The following is a 19,630-nucleotide window of genomic DNA, read 5'->3' on the forward strand; positions in this document are numbered from 1 at the left end:
TCTGGCTTCAGTAAGACGTGGAAATGGTTTCTGCTAAATTAATGGCACTAGCGATTTGTGTTATTAAAAGACGAAAAAGAAAACAAAAGGCATTCTGGGTACATCCTCTGAATGAACAGAGATACTTAAAAGGGCAGTTTGTGACACTGTACGAAGAGTTAAGGCAATACCCCGGAATTTTTTTAATTATTTTCAAATGTCTATAACGATTTTGAATACAGGAACGGACGAGACTCCACATCTATAATTAATAGTTCGGGATCAACAATCCACGACATCGTATCGATTTTCTGATGATTATAAGCACAACAAACACGTGCTACCGCAGCTGAGCGAGCGTGCGGCATACTGAACGCAGCGCCGGCGCTTTTTTAGCGCTCGTCTGAATAATAGTAAGAACTTAGGAAGTTTCCTATGGTCTATTTTATTTAACGCCCAACGCCGAGCGTTGAAAATAGAACACTGCGCGATAAAAAAGCGTCGCGCTTTAAAATCGCTGACGTGTGAACATATACTTGGGAATGCATTTGTTCTATTTGGACGCTTTTTTAAGGGACGTTAAAAAAGCTCTCGTGTGAATTAGGTCTTAAGACCACCACACACATAAATATACCTAAACCTCATATCTCCCAGACGTACCTTGCATTGTGCAAAAAGAATCTTTAGTCACAGAACACACGTCATCATCTTCAATTTTTTTTAAATAGGTACAATTTTCAAATCTTATTTTTTCTTTGCAGAAATTCAGTATATTATCGGACGCAGAAAAGAAGGATTTCTATGTTCCTGAAAACGTTCAAGCGGCGTGAAGGAAGTAAGGGGGAGTCAAATGGTTTATATTATAATTTATAATATACATAGTTATTTTTCATAACTTGCTGTTCTTGACGTTGATAAATAATTGGTGAGCTTTGTAGTTGAATATGAAGGCTTTTTGAGAAATTCCACTTTGTTGATCTGTCTTTAGCTTTGTTATTTTTGACATTGTTTTTTCAATAAAGTGTATTCAATTTAAATGGGTTTTATTTTTCCTTTTATGTAACAGCTTACAGATTTATTAATACTCATTTTTATACGTATTTGACTGAATACTCTTATCACAATAATATTGTGACAAAATGTATGGTCAATCCATAACTAGATACAACTGCTCGATCGAATGTACAAATTGAATAAAATGGCTTTTGATTGCGCTTCAAGTTGTAACAATACCTACAGAGTAATCCCCTATCTATAAACATAATTTTCTCCCAAGGAAAAAAAAGAACTTTCGCAATGCTATTCTATTTTTTATCGAGATCATTGTGACATAAAAGGTATGTGAAAAAATGCTTTCACTATGTGAACATACGAACACCTAACTGCAATTTTCGGACAAGCACCTCTCAGTGAAGGGACGCTACGTGATACCGTATGAATATAGAAGCTGTGCCTAGTGCGAGTGCACAGAGTACTTTTATATATATAGGATGCGAGTGTAACAAAAACAAGCGAGTAACTTCAACATCGCGTTTATCGAATAAACTCCAATCGCGATGACTATCGAGAACGAGCGAGTGCCAGCAGCCAGACGCCAGTGACATTCGATCCTATCTACTCATTACTCAATCGGCGTTTGCTCACCGTAAATAGTGAACGTTTTTTTTCTTAAGTTGGCTATACGTTTACTAACCAACCATTTTAAAAAATGCATTTTTATATGGTGGACATAAGGAAGCAAGTGTCTATCTATCGTGGTGGTTTTTTGTGACGTTTTTGTTTGCGTTTGGTCGTTTATTTTGCTCTCGTAAGCTATAGGTATATTTAAAAAATATATTGTTTGATGCTCTTGGCGTTCGTGTTTTTGAATTAAAATATTCTTTTAAGTTAAAAATGAAGACAAGTTCGGCTCAATAATTTGATTTGATGGTGACGTTTGTGGAACAGTAAGTGCAATTTATCTGTGGTATCAGGTATTCTTATAAATATAATGAACATAAGATCCACCCAATTAACCACTTACCACAAATGTAACTTGTTTTATTTAAGACATGGTGACTTAAGCAAACCATCCTCCAATGCAAGAGGTAGGATTTCCACTTTGACGCGTTGGGAGGAATTGACTCAGCTTTTAAATAGCGATGGCAGTGGAGATTCTAAAACTTCTGACAAATGGAAGAAGGTATGTCAAGTGTTTTTAAGCTTTCCTATTGCTTAAAACATGGTTACTGTTTGAGGTGTTGCTTATATTGAAATGTTTTCTTATCTGCATGATTAAAGGTTTGGAGCGATTTCAAAAATAATACCTACCAAAAAGAAGGCTGCTCGTTTGCATAGAGCAGCAAGTGGAACTGGTGGTGGCCCTGCTGTATTTGCTAAATTGACAGATTTAGAACAGAGAGTTCTAAATCTGATTGGGGTACAAGTAGCTACGGGTTTGCAAGTGGAAGAGGCTGGATTATCACAGGCAAAAACTATATAAGTAATATTACACCCAACAAAATAATACCTTCCCATCGAGATAGAATGTACTACGTACTAGAGAGGCGATCGCTACTACACTCTCTTTAACACGAGCTAGAGGTAAGAATCACAAGTCTCTTTAGTCTGTGTCGGACTGTGCCCCCCGCTTGCCGCGTCAACACGTGTTATTGCTCTGTTCAAAATGCCTTCGTGTTTGCTTAGATATTGTTTTAACAGTTCCCATAATACAAACAAAGCCCGAGGAGTGACTTTTCACCAGTAAGTTTCCTTATTATGAGTAAGTCATGCAATTTACTAATATTGTTATCATTTTGCGAAAAATCACCACGCGTTCTGCGTTTCGCGCCATTTTTCATAGACTAACAGCACAGACGTGACACTATCGATGAGTCTGTTAAAAAAATGTAACTGGATTTTTTTAACTATGTATATACAATATCTACTAGGAAAGATTACCGTGGTGTAGTACCTAAATATTTATACTTTTACCCGACTACGCAAAGTAAAACGGTAGGTTATATTAAGTAATATTTATTTATTTACCTATTTTTATTTATTAAAAAAAGCCTAATCAATAGTTGTTCCAATAGGATTTATAAATTATTATGCACAAAAATTACAAATAAACACAACATTCACAGAAACTAATACAGTAAAAGTTCCTTAATCGCGCTTCCTTTATTCGTGTTTTCACTATTCGCGGATTAAAAAAATGCGACCCAATTTCTATATTCACGACTAAAAATTTTTTTTATTCGCGGATTTAATAAGTACATACATAATAATAAAATTATTCCAATAGGTATCTTACCCAATATCCTTGTCAAATGGACTAATAAGAAAGTAAAATAGATCTTATAACAAGTTTGCCTAAAGTACATAATATTATGTTCTTAAATGATATCGCCGAGGCCTTTGACACAAGCCGCCTTTGTCGCAAGCCACCTCTGCAGCGATTGATGTTTTTGAGAATGTAAATAAACAGAATGGAAGCAACCTTATAACTCAATAAATAAAGTATATTTTTAAATGTAGTTCCGTTTATAGTAAAGTTACAAAAATTGTGATCGAGTAAGGGGGCGTCCATAAATTACGTGAGGTGTTTTTTAAAATTTTCTGCACCTCCCTCCCCCCCTGTAGAGATGTCGTGAGAATTTATTCAACCCCTCCCCCATCCTCGAATCTCGCGTGAGATTTTTCAAAATGTGAGTTTCTTATACGTAAACGCCATCAACATTGAATCATCGTATCCATTTAAATTACATCATGAAGCAAAAACTGATAAAACTATTGATTACTACACAAAACGACAAAAGCTTACTAAATTGATATTATTTAAAGGAAATTAAAATACATAGTTTAATATAAAATCCTCGTTTTATTAATTCCCTAGTATCAGTACCACCAGATAGTACCGAGTAAACAGATTGCACAATGTGTCGCATCTGCACGCATTGCTTAATCTTTGAACTTGAAGCCACGCCTCGCTCGTTCCACACGTACCCCACCACATCGGCCGCGCGCAATGTTTTTGTTTGGAATAACCCCTCTAGTAATATATCTCGATGTACCTTCCATGTTTTTCATAAATGTACTGTTTTTTAATAAATTGTATCCTTTCTCAGGTGATTGACATGCAGCCTAATCTGAGTGTGGGAAATGACCCTAGCCTAGTAACTCAACAACCAAGTCAATCTGTTGAATGTAAGTCAAGAATGTAATATGTATGATTACCTATATACTACATTGTTGGCTCTATGCACCTGAAATATTCATGATGATTAACTATTAGGTTTCTGTCACAGTATCTCAACATGAGCTAGCGTCACCTCAACGTGCTTCACCAGTGCATCCACAAGTGTCGAGGGCTAACTATATCTTCTCCGCCAAATATATTTACAGAGGAAGAAATTCAACGTAAGACATAGCTTAATTTGAGATGATACTACATTTAACATGGTACAAAGTTACAGTTTTCATTTATATTCCAGCATCTCAACCATGGTATGAACCTATACCTGGGCCATCAATAGAAGCTCAGACAAGAGTTGAAACACAATTTGAAGGTAAGATAGAACCCATTTATCTATCAATGTATGTCATAATTATGTATGAACTATTTTGTTATATATGAAATATTTTTTTACAGAAACTGGCTTGCATACTCCTACTAGGCCTACCTCCCATGCTCATGTAGTTCGGCCCCACACGGAACCCACACGGTCAGGACAGACGACACCTCGTCGTGCCAGACTGACACGCCCTCGAGGATCACCTCGAAGGCGTAGCAGGCTGACACATACAGACCAGGCTGGGGAAAACTTTCTCCGAGCAGAGGAGTTTTGGAGAAAGTTTAACCTCGTAACGCCCAGATACCTATTAAAAGGCATGCAGCTCGATAGTGGTACCGGCCCAAGCTGTTATCCAACTTTATGACATAAACGCCCACGGTACCTTTTTAAAGGTATCTGACAGTATCTGATTTGAAAACGCCGTAACATTTTAAATTACGCGCCAAATCTAATTACTGTTTTTTATCCGGCTACTGGAAAGTATGTTTTTGTCTATGGTTAAGCAATAGTGCCAATAGAAAAATAAAATATATGTAATTTCCGGCGAAAAGTCTGGCCATCTTGACTGACTAGAGGACGTGGTAAGTTCAATCCATGATTATTGATGCAATCTTAGGTTTTTAACTGAGAGTATCTTACTCTGCTTGTTGACAAATAAGTAAATATTATAATTACATTTAGATTTACGCGAAAATAAAGAATATGCGTGTAAAATAACCTCGTAAAATCTGGATACCTTTTAGAAGGTATAAGAGTATTAACATATTATTGAATTTTAAAAGGTATAAGGGAATAAACCACTAATCAATTTGATTTGCCTTTGCAACTTATGATTTAGACCGTTTTCTCCTTCATAATATAAAGTAAATTATTTAGTCTGTTACAGAATATTTTAGTACCTATCCTTTTCAGGTAACCCAATGAGAGATGAGCAAATCGAAGAAGCTTTAGAGAAGTATTAAATCAGTCAGATATAGAAGAGTATGAACTATTTGGAGATGAGGATTACAACATAAACCAAAACCAAGAAAGCTCTTCCAGTTCTGAAGAATCTGAAAATAATATTTTTTTATTAAAAACCAACTCTTATTTGCGAAATTATTTAAAATTTCTATAGAAATATATCAATTTACCTACTATCATTCTGATTTTAAAAGGTATATGGGTTGCTATTATATAGTGTTTTTGGGTCCAATTTAGAAACTTGCTAATTTTTGCTTCTGTCATCTGTTGGAAGTGGATTTCTTCTGATAGAAATCCTAAAACACGTGATAAACTAGCCTTTAAAAATAATAAGTACAGAAAATAATGACCATATTGTTCAAAAATTGATATATTTTTCTCAGATTGTTAGTGTGAGATATCTTTTTGGTCATTAAAATTTTGGAAGACATGTATTAATCCAAATATTTATGTTCATTGTTTTTTGTAATATAAAATAAACCCTATATTGTCTACTACTAATCAATAATTTAAAAAATACGAATTTTGCGAACTCGGGTTTTGTAATACATTAAAGCCCATATACCTAAATAAAGGATAACGAATTTGGGGTTATTTAGTGTCTCAAAACCTTCCACTGACATACATTTACATGCAGAAAAAATCCCACGCTCATACGGAAATAATAAGGCACTTTTTTTAGATTTCATCACCTCCGGGTCCGCACCATGTGAACCTTTTAAAAGGTACTTGGGCTGCAAGCCAATGTTTGGTAAAAATAGCCTGGGCGTTACGAGGTTAAAATAGAGCAGCATAAAGACTACATGAGCATGCGGAGAGAGCAAAATAGAATCAGAGACTCAGAAATTCGAATTAGAGACTCCGAAATTCTCCAAAATTCCGAGACTCAAAGGCAGTGGCAATTTATAGCATTAAGAGTTGTTAATATATTAGATAAGTTAGTTGATAAGTTTTGTAAGGATTAATAATTATACAGGCGAGTTCTCTAGAGAGTGTTATATGTTATGTTTATAATAATATATGCTGTATCTGACTTATTTAATTTGTAAATGATTTCCTGTGATGATAATACTGTGTTTAACTTTGACTTTTGTATATTTTTTTATGTTTGTAATTAAGATTTTTTAAATTAAATATGTGTATTAATTATGTTGTTATATAGATTTGCCTATTTCGGCTAATGTGTACAATTTTTGCAAATTTTTCCATCTTTTGAACCTACAAACATCATACAAATAAATAATGTTAAATGATAATTTCACTTTATTCTTACAACCCAAGACTGATAAAAATAAAACAATAAAATATCTCAATTTAATTTTTTACATAATTGCAATAAAACGTATACACTTTCAAATAACAAAGGAGATTGCCCAAATGACTATAAATAAATAAATAAATCATATATTGTATAAAAACATGGTACATACAAAGATATTAAGATCAAAATTAAAGAACATTCATGTTTTTACCATAGCTACATTGCATACAATAATTATTATTAATTCACAAAATGAATGAGAATGATTAGTTACAATAAAAATACGAGTCTTGTCACTTAAAATTAGTTTTACACACAGAACAGTAAAGTAGATAGAAGTGTGATGTGGGCGTGGCCCACGTGTCACTGGTAAGGTAAGATCACCTAACTTGCTCTCAGTTGTGCGCAGAAAAATATTCGAGTCGGTTGTCAGCTGTCAAACCTTTTTAGGGTTCCGTAGCCAAAATGGCAAAAACGGAACCCTTATAGTTTCGTCATGTCCGTCTGTCCGTCTGTCCGTCTGTCCGTCTGTCACAGCCGATTTACTCGGAAACTATAAGTACTACAGTGATGAAATTTGATGGGAATATGTGTTGTATGAACCGCTACAAAAATATGACACTAAATAGTAAAAAAAAGAATTGGGGGTGGGGCCCCCCATACATGTAACTGAGGGATGAAATTTTTTTTTTCGATGTACATACCCGTGTGGGGTATCAATGGAAAGGTCTTTTAAAATGATATAAAGTTTTCTAAAAAACATTTTTCTTAAAGTGAACGGTTTTTGAGATATCAGCTCTCAAAGTCGTAAAAAGTATGTCCCCCCCCCTCTATTTTTATAACTACGGGGTATAAAATTCTAAAAAAAATAGAGGTGATGCATGCTAATTAACTCTTTCAACGATTTTTGGTTTGATCAAAGTATCTCTTATAGTTTTTGAGATAGGTTGATTTAACTGTAATTTATTATATTTGCTGCTACGGAACCCTTTGTGCGCGAGCCCGACTCGCACTTGGCCGGTTTTTTCCATATTTATTCATTAATTAGGACGTGTTGTTCGGTATAAAGAGTGCAAAAATGATAGCAGACGAAATAATATCAGCAATGAAGGCATTTCATACCGTCGGTAAGTCTTATTTTAATTTATTTTAATTATATTTTATGTTATAACTTCGCTTGTCGTAATTTGTCAAAATTGTATACAAATATCTAGTCAAAATGAACCTTGATCCATAAGAAATTAGTACTATTATAGATTGAACAGCAAACAAGACTTTCTGGAATATTATTGCAATAAACAAACGAATTTCGCTTTAGTGATGCTTGTGGCGCATATCGACAGTATCGATACTTTAGAAAAGACAAACATTATAAATATTAAATTTTATTTTATTTTTCCTTAGCTTTCATTTGTCTAATTTATTTATAGATTTCCCAAAGAGGCTAATTTAAAAGAGAAATGGATAAATGCAACGTGACGAGTTAACTGGATGCCGAACAGTACTAAGCGGTCTAACAAAGGCCATCGATACATCAAACCTACAGCAGTTCCAAGATTTAAAATAATGCATATTTTCTGTTTGTATTTTGTAAATATAGATTTATACTATTCTATTCCGTTTTTTATTTAATAATAATAATATAAAAAGACGTACTTAGTAGTAATAAACATACTCCAAAATGTGACACATTATACTATACTCGTATAATAGAAAGAAAAAAAAATACACAAAAAATATTTATTTGTGAATTATCGATATCTCGATATCGATAACAAGGCTGACATCCCTCAGAGCATAGCATCAGATAAATATCAAGTTAATGTCATTAATGTTGAGTGACACAAATTTCAACCTTATCTCTATGTATTGCGTTTCAAATTTATATCTATCGAAAACTAACGCCCTCTGTTGTGGAGTAGCTGAATGTTTTCGAATTTGGAATTTCTGTGCAATGAGAAACAAAACAGCTAATATACCTAGGGATGTTATACTAAAATAAACCGTAACATGGTGCGTTAGGGTACATATTGAAATGCTGAATTTATAACCTAAGTCAGTTTTTACTCAAATTAAGCTGTCCAATCAAAGGCATAGTTTACTTGTAGTGTACTGTATAACTATCGGTTTAAATGTGTGGGTTTGGCGACACTGGTTTTCATACTAATTAGACATTACAGCACTTCTATATGTTTTTACTGTTCTGTGGTTTTACACATAAATCACTAGTCATACAGTCAATCAAATATCAAAATCATTATTTTATATTATTCATACATTTTTCATATTATAGGAATTCATTTAAGTTGTAAAAACAATTCTCTAACGAGTATTTAATTAATTTATTTTTAAATCCTGGAAGAGGAAACCCTTGCAAGTCTTTAGGAATTTTATTAAATACTAGCGGTCCGCCCCGGCTTCGCCCGTGGTACATATTTACGTTTTCTCTACATAAGAACCATCCTCGAACTTCAAGGAATATAATAGAAAGGAATTATCGAAATCGGTTCAGCCTTTCACACGTGATGCCGTGACAACGCGAAACGGGTGCAGACCCGCCGCCTTTTTATAGCTCCCGCCGCGAAGCGCGTCGAACGCGGCAACTGATCCACAAAAATAATCCTTATGGCATGATTCTGTATTCACGCGCGATGATATGCGCGTATTTCATGTATAACTTTGGTGTTTCTACACCGATTTACATGATTCTTTTACTATAACCTGCCCAGGAGTATGAAGAATAATTGTGCCAAATTTGGTTAAAATCCGTCGCGTAGTTTTTGTTTCTATAACGAATATACAGACAGACAGACAGACAGACAAAAATTTTACTGATTGCATTTTTGGCATCAGTAGCGATCCCTTATCACCCCTTCATAGTTTTTTTTTAATATATTTCATGTACAGAATTGGCCTCTCTACAGATTTATTATAAGTATAGATCTGAATACCTATAGTACGACATAAAAGAGATGAAATTAATTATTTTGGAACTAATTCGTTTTTCATTACCTGGCAACCCTGAATTGGCAATGTAGCTGTCAAGTTGAATAAAAATTTGTTGTTTTTTTCGTGAAGTGGAGAATTATTGAGATAAAATTGTTATTTAGAACTAGAAATTTAAATAAAAAAGGAGACATCATGAAAAAGGTTAAACGTAGCGGTGTCCGTGATGTCGTGTATAAAGTTTTTATTCGGTGTTTGTCCGAATTTCAAGCTGGAAAGTTATTGACTGATTTGGAAAACGTTTACAAACGTACTGCAGAATATACCGGTGAGATTCCATTTATTTTTGCTCAGTACTACGTAAAATAGAATATTCCATTAGTGACGAGTGTTTAATGTATGTATGTATGGCGATTATTACGTTTTCGCAATTTAATTTGAGGTTATTTGTATGTAAACAAAAACTAGTTTTTATAGTGCGACCAGCACAATTTGAGTCAAGAAGTTATATCCAATCCAACCAGCCTCAAATAAAGTACCTAGTTTAGATTTTACTACATAGTATAGTGATAACTGTTTTCATACAGCTATCTATTAATCAATCAAACCATAAGAAAAAAAATCACATTTTAGATTTAGCTTACTAACTACTTACTAGAGAAGCGCAGGGACGCTGGCCTCCTACTTACATTAAAAAAAAATAATAAAATAAAGGAAGTTTTAGTTTTAAGCTACTATAAAAATATGTTAAATGTACTATTTGATTTTATTCATCTTAATTCTTTTGTTATAGGGGTTTCTGAAAGCACAGTACGCAGGATAGTAGAGGAAGGGAGTAGAAATGAAGGCAAATTTTCAACGCCAGCCAAACATAGGAGAGGTAGACCATCAAAACCCTGTATGAAGACATAGAGAAATTTATTATTCACGTTGGTGATGAGAGCAGTGAAGATGACTCAGATAGCTGTTATAGTGCTGAAGAACCAAATGATGATACTGAAGATGCCCCGTACCCTCTTGCCAGTACTTCGAAACAGAGTGATGATCAGTCCTTTGAAGGAGTAGAATATTTAGATTTTGATGAATTATATTAATGTACAAAATTTATCTACAAAAAAAAATAAAAATATGTAGTTTTCAAATCGCTTTGTTTTTTTTCTACCCGACGCGACGGACCCAGAAAGAGGGTAATGTGTTTGAGCTGCATGTATGCTTGTTTGTTTGTATGTTTGATTCTATGTGTGCCTCTGCAGTCTAAACACTTGACCGATTTTTATAAAATAACTAATTCCAAATACATTTAAGTAAAATTTGACCTAGGTAGGTCAATTAAAATACTAATGTACTTTTGTCTTAAATTTATACTATTGCTACAATGAAACAATTATAACGGTTTAAATCGCGGTATTTATTTTAGATAATATTATATAGATTTTTAGATTTTTATTCTATAGTATCAAGATCGCTTGCGTCGCAGTATCAGTGTTGCTATATGAGCGACGGTGGCGCCCTCATTTATTTTCATCTCTTTTGTGTCGCACTGTATGTAAGGAACATTTTTTTTTTGTACAAAGTTAATTTAGGCCTCGGTAAAAACAATTTGTTTGGATATCTTGTTAATTTTCCAATTTCTTTATTAAGTTTAAAATATTGAGGATGTTTTTTATGAAAATACAAATTTCTTTGATATTTATTCATACAAGAGGCAGGATTCTCAATTTTTTTAAAAGTTCCCTACTTCTCACAGTAGGCCCAACATTATAAATAGGTAGCTCTTATGCACTTTTTTGTAATTTAAATGCTCTGTAAAACTCAACCGAATTGCCCCAAATTATACAACTCCAACTGGCATATGACAAAACTGACTAAATACCATATGACAAAACTGATGATACATAGCCATAGTAAGCCGTTATTGCTACTTCCATTGATAGCGTCTGTCTTAACCGCCTTATTACAAACAAATCTATCAAGCTTTGTGCAGACCATATCAATATATAATTGTTATTGTAATATTCGAGAGTAGCAACACTGCAAGCAATACTGCAGAGATAGTTAAATGTTTCGAAACAAAAACTTTTACTTTCATTTAATCGGTATAATTACAGCATAATAAGTTAATAGTGATAAATATGATCAATCTAATAAAAAAGAATTAACAATATCACAAACACGTGACACAACTATTTTACCGATTCCATCCGTGGTCATACATGTTTCAAAATAAAATTTTTACTTTTATTTCAATTTATCCGGTATAATTAAGACTAAATAGTTGATACATGTGATCATTATTAATACAAATAGGAATTAACAATATCACGAATCCGTGGCACAACTAAAATTTTACCCATTCCAACCGTGGTCATTGTCCTTTATAACTTAACTTACTATTTACATTGTTTTATTACATTAGCACCTTATACTTAAAAATCTAATAATTTAAATTGTACTTAGAGGTAAATACATATACTTACCTAATTAATTAACTAACTTAATTTTAATTGAAATACCTAACACAAAAATAATAAGCTTCATTTACACAATACAATTAATTACCTACATCAAAATGTACTACATACTTAGTTAAAAAACAATATAAAATAACTTTATCACTATTGCAGTCTTCTTACTAATTGCTCCCTCAATATTCTACCCCTTAACAGGTCAGAGATAGCTTCTCTGCTTTCAATGTAGACGGCTTCCTCACTTTCCCTGGTTCTGTCCAATTCCAGGTCTGTAAATAGTAAATATAAAATAATATTCATACATTTTTCTTAGCATTAATTTACATGTATTATACATAAGTAGAGATTGTCTAATCTAAAAATGAACGCCCTTCCACTAAACTTAATTGTTTCAATGTGTGAGGACAAATAATTATTGAACCACTTTTATATGTGTGCGCGCGGCGATTCTACTGCAAACTTTGACTTTCGCGCACTGATTTGTCAACTAATCGGGCGATCAGTTCAGGTGCAGCATTGTATGGCGGGGAGAGTGCGCTATGTACGGAATGACACGTCCGCTCTGTCGTGCATCGCGTCATTTATGCACTAGTTGGCCAACTGGTCCTGTCGTTCGGGCATGGACACGACTGGAGGACTGAACGACCAATGAGGCAGACCAATTTGTGTGTATTGCGTCTATACACGTACTTTGAATGTGAGCGTAAACACAGTGGAGGGGCGTTCATTTTTAGATTAGACAATCTCTAAATATATATTTACCCAAATCATCCTGATTGTCCTCAATACCAAAGTTAATCATTAGATTATATAGCACTGAGCACGCTAAAACTATTTTGGAACACTTGAGTGGCCTGTAATGGAGAACTCTATCCTTGTGTAAACAACGCCATCGATTTTTGAGCCGTGAAAATGTATTTTCGATAACTACTCTGGCTTTCATATGCTTCTCATTATAATTAGCTTCTGGTGTACCAGGAGTAGCATCTAATATTGGTGTCATTATCCAAGGCCGTTGAGGATATCCTGAGTCTCCTAGAACACAAATTCATGTAAATTTCAAGAAAGGCAGTAAGGTATATCAATTATTAAAATTCACTTATTCATATAAATCAACTACATAGGTACTTACCTAAAAGCCAGACCACTTCTCCATTTTGGTGCAATGATTGCATATAGTTATTTAAATCACTATTTTCCCATATAAATGAATCATGATTTGCACCACCAAACTTAGCATTAACACTTAAAATTCTATATTCATCATCACATACCTGAAAAGAAAAAATGTAGTTATGAAATAATTCTATTGTCACCTGTAACATAACAAATAGGCAACAATAAGATAATTATATTATACAAAATGTATTTACCATTTGAACATTGAGGGAATGATAGTGCTTACGACTATAATACCTACCAATGTTCCTCGTGGTTTGGTGGAACAACTATTTTAAAATGGCTTCCATCAATACATCCCACAATTCCAGGCACTTCATATTTTCTGTAAAACCTGAACAATTCAAAATTAATTAATATTGACCAAATTGAAGTATAGTATAGTTATATACATTTTATTACACATAACATATACATACCTTTGACTAACTGTCTACCTGGCAGCGGGAGTATGAGGAAACCTGATATATTTATTAATTATTTATTATATGTTTGTGTGTAAGAGCCTGTGTAACTTGTTCTATGTAGACGCTGCACATCTTTTGTGAACAATGTTTTGCAACTCCAACTGGCCTTTGATAGGAGCCAGTTGCAAAAAATAATAGAGCAGTTAGCACCTACAAACAACAAATGAAATGATAGTTATAGGACACTAGTGTTAATAAATAGCATGTAAAACAATTAATATTCCATACATAGGTACTTTGTGTTCCATAGAAACGCGTTGAGTTGACCTTAAATTTGTTAAAAGCCTTAGGTCTTTGCACAAATGTCTGAACACTTTCTTCGTAAGACGATATCTATTTCTAAATTCCCTCTCCGTAAGGTGTAGTAGTGGATCAAAAGATGCACGAGCTTTTGCTGCAACTCGGGAGTTATAATTACGATCCTCTTGTGCTTGAGCAGTCGAAAACATCCTGTAAGCAAAAAATAAACGTCCTGCCATTTTAATTTATTGTTTTTAACAAAGAAATACAGTAATTATACTATTGTCGATACACTTCCACTGCGAAAATCCAAGTGACAACTGAGACCTGAGTACTGACAACTTTTCGATCAAGCTAAGAGCGAGCGCCCACGAGCAACTTAGTTGCCCGGCAACTATTTTGTCTCTGTCGCTGTCTCCTCGCAAAGTTTTGAACGATGCGCACACGAAAGCGACAGCAACGCAACTTTTTCTTTAAAATTTTCTTCATTTATCAACATGGTTTTAGAAGAGACGGTTGTGGTCTGTGCTCTTGTCCCGCATAGTTCCCATTCCCGTGGGATTTCCGGGATAAAACCTATCCTATGTGTTAATCCAAGTTACCCTCTATATGTATGCTAAATTTCATTGTAATCGGTTCAGTAGTTTATGCGTGAAAACTGAAAACCATACATATGTACCTACAAACCTTTCCTCTTTATAATATTAGTATAGATATGTAATCGTAATTGTAAAAAGTAAAGTAGTTTTTATTTAATAGATATAGTACGACATAAAAGAGATGAAATTAATTATTTTGGAACTAATTCGTTTTTCATTACCTGGCAACCCTGAATTGGCAATGTAGCTGTCAAGTTGAATAAAAATTTGTTGTTTTTTTCGTGAAGTGGAGAATTATTGAGATAAAATTGTTATTTAGAACAAGAAATTTAAATAAAAAAGGAGACATCATGAAAAAGGATAAACGTAGCGGTGTCCGTGATGTGGTATATAAAGTTTTTATTCGGTGTTTGTCCGAATTTCAAGCTGGAAATTTATTGACTGATTTGGAAAACGTTTACAAACGTACAGCAGAATATACCGGTGAGATTCCATTTATTTTTGCTCAGTACTACGTAAAATAGAATATTCCATTAGTGACGAGTGTTTAATGTATGTATGTATGGCGATTATTACGTTTTCGCAATTTAATTTGAGGTTATTTGTATGTAAACAAAAACTAGTTTTTATAGTGCGACCAGCACAATTTGAGTCAAGAAGTTATATCCAATCCAACCAGCCTCAAATAAAGTACCTAGTTTAGATTTTACTACATAGTATAGTGATAACTGCTTTCATACAGCTATCTCTCTATTAATCAATCAAACCATAAGAAAAAAAATCATATTTACTGTATCATATTTACAGATACTGAAGATGCCCCGTACCCTCTTGCCAGTACTTCGAAACAGAGTGATGATCAGTCCTTTGAAGGAGTAGAATATTTAGATTTTGATGAATTATATTAATGTACAAAATTTATCTACAAAAAAAATAAAAATATGTGGTTTTCAAATCGCCTTGTTTTTTTCTACCCGACGGACCCAGAAAGAGGGTAATGTGTTTGAGCTGCATGTATGCTTGTTTGTTTGTATGTTTGATTCTATGTGCGCCTCTGCAGTCTAAGCATTTGACCGATTTTTATAAAATAACTAATTCGAAATACATTTAAGTAAAATTTGACCTAGGTAGGTCAATTAAAATACTAATGTATTTTTGTTTTAAATTTACACTATTGCTACAATGAGACAATTATAACGGTTTAAATCGCGGTATTTATTTTAGATTATATATATAGATTTTTGGATTTTTATTCTATAGTATCAAGATGGCTTGCGTCGCAGTATCAGTGTTGCTATATGAGCGACGGTGGCGCCCTCATTTATTTTCATCTCTTTTGTGTCGCACTGTACTTTTTAGTGTATTTTTCAACACGAATCAAACGAGCTCAAACTCTATAAAGTTGAGTCAATATATTACTAAGTTCATATGGCCACCTTCCGATTCCATCATCAAATCAGCTCTATCTCATAATAATGTTTCATCGCTATCCAATTTACATGCGTATACAAAATTTCAGCTCAATCGGTTACCTGGAAATAAATCAAAGTTACTTGCTACATTTCAATTAAGTCATCGAGACCAGACAAAAATGCTCATAAAATAAAAACTACTGAGCTTATCCGAATAAAATTTATGGGACCAATTCCACACCATTCCGCATCAAAAAAAAAAAAAGAATCACGTAAACCGGTTCAGAAACCTCGGAGTAATCGGTGTCCATACATAAAAAAATATACCGGCCGAATTGATAACCTCCTCCTTTTTTTTAAGTCGGTTAAAACTACTGTGTACGAGAATAAATACGTTGACATAAATAGGTATTATCGCTACGCCGGTTACGCGGCAACTGGCCGGCGGCCGTCGCCTGGCAACATTTTTGTCGCCGTGCGCGCACTTGCATTGAAACCAATAGATAGGGCGACAGTTGCGTCGCGGGCTTGTCTCCGAACCCGCGGACAAAAAAGTCTCCCGGGTGTTGCGTCGCTACGTGCGCGCACTTTCATACTAGCCCATGGGCGGAGAGACAAAATAGTTGCGGAGACAAAATTGTTGCGGAGACAAAGTTGCTCGTGGGCGCTCGCTCTAAGAGCTAGCGCGCACGAGCAACTTTGTCTCTTCCACCTATGGGCTAGTATGAAAGTGCGCGCACGTAGCGACGCAACTCCCCATACAATTGATGGGAGAGACAAAATAGTTGCGGAGACAAAGTTGCTCGTGCGCGCTCGCTTGTAAACTGAGAATGTAAACTTTGCTCGATTTAGAGCGAGCGCGCACGAGCAACTTAGTTGCCCGGCAACTATTTTGTCTCTGTCGCTGTCTCCTCGCAAAGTTTTAGAGCGAGCGCCCACGAGCAACTTAGTTGCCCGGCAACTATTTTGTCTCTGTCGCTGTCTCCTCGCAAACTTTTGAACGATGCGCTCACGAAAGCGACAGCAACGCAACTTTTTCTTTAAAATTTTCTTCATTTATCAACATGGTTTTCGAAGAGACGGTTGTGGTCTGTGCTCTTGTCCCGCATAGTTCCCATTCCCGTGAGATTTCCGGGATAAAACCTATCCTATGTGTTAATCCAAGTTACTCTCTATATGTGTGCTAAATTTCATTGTAATCGGTTCAGTAGTTTATGCGTGAAAACTGAAAACCATACATACCTACAAACCTTTCCTCTTTATAATATTAGTATAGATATGTAATCGTAATTGTAAAAAGTAAAGTAGTTTTTATTTAATACTTTTTAGTGTATTTTTCAACACGAATCAAACGAGCTCAACCTCGATAAAGTTGAGTCAATATATTACTAAGTTCCTATGGCCACCTTCCGATTCCATCATCAAATCAGCTCTATCTCATAATAATGTTTCATCGCTATCCAATTTACATGCGTATACAAAATTTCAGCTCAATCGGTTACCTGGAAATGAATCAAAGTTACTTGCTACATTTCAATTAAGTCATCGAGACCAGACAAAAATGCTCATAAAATAAAAACTACTGGGCTTATCCGAATAAAATTTATGGGACCAATTCCACACCATTCCGCATCAAACTAAAAAAGAATCACGTAAACCGGTTCAGAAACCTCGGAGTAATCGGTGCATACATAAAAAAATATTGCCGAATTGATAACCTCCTCCTTTTTTTTTAAGTCGGTTAAAACTACAGTGTACGAGAATAAATACGTTGACATAAATAGGTATTATCGCTACGCCGGTTACGCGGCAACTGGCCGGCGGCCGTCGCCTGGCAACATTTTTGTCGCCGTGCGCGCACTTGCATTGAAACCAATAGATAGGGCGACAGTTGCGTCGCGGGCTTGTCTCCGAACCCGCGGACAAAAAAGTCTCCCGGGAGTTGCGTCGCTACGTACGCGCACTTTCATACTAGCCCATGGCTGGAGAGACAAACTAGTTGCGGAGACAAAATTGTTGCGGAGACAAAGTTGCTCGTGGGCGCTCGCTCTTAGAGTGAGCGCGCACGAGCAACTTAGTTGCCCGGCAACTATTTTGTCTCTGTCGCTGTCTCCTCGCAAAGTTTTGAACGATGCGCTCACGAAAGCGACAGCAACGCAACTTTTTCTTTAAAATTTTCTGCATTTATCAACATGGTTTTCGAAGAGGCGGTTGTGGTCTGTGCTCTTGTCCCGCATAGTTCCCATTCCAGTGGGATTTCCGGGATAAAACCTATCTTCTGTGTTAATCCAAGTTACCCTCTATATGTGTGCTAAATTTCATTGTAATCGGTTCAGTAGTTTATGCGTGAAAACTGAAAACCATACATACATACAAACCTTTCCTCTTTATAATATTAGTATAGATATGTAATCGTAATTGAAAAACGTTAAGTAAATGTGCAGTTCCAACAAAACGAAATAACATATTTTTCTATGGCGTCGTTACTAGATTACGTTGCTGAATTTTATTGAACTGTCAATGTTGCCTATTAAAATGGCTCTACTATAGACAGAAAACTACTAATAATAAAAATAACTTAATTAAAAACAATATTATTAATTTATTAAATAGGTTTGAAGTCGGTGCCAAGCACTGAGCACTTAGTATTAAGCCCGTGCATCGACATCAAACCTTTTTAGTAAATAATACATCTAAATAATATGTAGTAATTAATAATATCAATATCAATCTTTTTTATTTTTTACTTTTCCGTTTTTGAAGTCGGTTGTTTTTAACGAAGTTATTTTTATTTAATACTTTTTAGTGTATTTTTCAACACGAATCGAACGAGCCCAAACTCGGTAAAGTTGAGTCAATATATTACTAAGTTCCTATGGCCACCTTCCGATTCCATCATCAAATCAGCTCTATGTCATAATAATGTTTCATCGCTATCCAATTTTACATGCGTATACAAAATTTCAGCTCAATCGGTTACCTGGAAATGAATGAAAGTTACTTGCTACATTTCAATTAAGTCATCGAGATCAGACAAAAACGCTCACAAAATAAAAACTACTGGACTTATCCGAATAAAATTTATGGGACCAATTCTACACCATTCCGCATCAAACAAAAAAAGAATCACGTAAATAGGTTCAGAAACCTCGGAGTAATCGGTGTACATACATAAAAAAAATATACCGGCCGAATTGATAACCTCCTCCTTTTTGCGAAGTCGGTTAAAAACTACTGTGTACGAGAATAAATACGTTGACATAAATACGTACTATCGCTACGCCGGTTACGCGGCAACTGGCCGGCGGCCGCCGACAGGCAACATTTTTGTCGCCGTGCGCGCACTTGCATTGAAACCAATAGATAGGGCTACAGTTGCGTCGCGGGCTTGTCTCCGAACCCGCGGACAAAAAAGTCTCCCGGGAGTTGCGTCGCTACGTGCGCGCACTTTCATACTAGCCCATGGGTGGAGAGACAAAATAGTTGCGGAGACAAAATAGTTGCGGAGACAAAGTTGCTCGTGCGCGCTCGCTCTTAAGAGCGAGCGCCCACGAGCAGCT

The 19,630-nt window shown here is 35.0% G+C and overlaps 2 protein-coding genes across 3 annotated transcripts in view; both read left to right on the top strand.

Moving 5' to 3' along the window:
* Nucleotides 1–19,630, top strand: part of LOC149907997 (uncharacterized) — a 56,382-nt gene that overhangs the window by 25,991 nt on the left and 10,761 nt on the right. The gene's annotated exons all lie outside the window — the stretch shown is intronic.
* LOC149907998 (uncharacterized) lies at nt 1,608–6,748 on the top strand. Of its 2 annotated transcripts, XM_090103139.1 has the most exons (6): nt 1,608–1,925; nt 2,029–2,161; nt 4,089–4,167; nt 4,269–4,380; nt 4,455–4,529; nt 4,613–4,814. In XM_090103139.1, the coding sequence occupies exons 1-5, from the start codon at nt 1,906–1,908 to the stop codon at nt 4,471–4,473; spliced, it is 363 nt and encodes a 120-aa protein (XP_089959265.1). In that variant the 5' UTR covers nt 1,608–1,905; the 3' UTR covers nt 4,474–4,529; nt 4,613–4,814. The 2 variants fall into 2 exon arrangements, with proteins under 2 accessions (XP_089959265.1, XP_089959264.1); XM_090103138.1 differs by lacking the exons at nt 1,608–1,925; nt 2,029–2,161; nt 4,089–4,167; nt 4,269–4,380 and adding an exon at nt 6,276–6,748 and having other exon boundaries at nt 4,398–4,529; nt 4,613–4,816.

Source organism: Colias eurytheme, chromosome 6, assembly GCF_061535395.1.
Source record: "Colias eurytheme isolate Ceu_HAF_F1 chromosome 6, ilColEury1 Martin Lab GWU primary, whole genome shotgun sequence".
Taxonomy (NCBI): domain Eukaryota; kingdom Metazoa; phylum Arthropoda; class Insecta; order Lepidoptera; family Pieridae; genus Colias; species Colias eurytheme.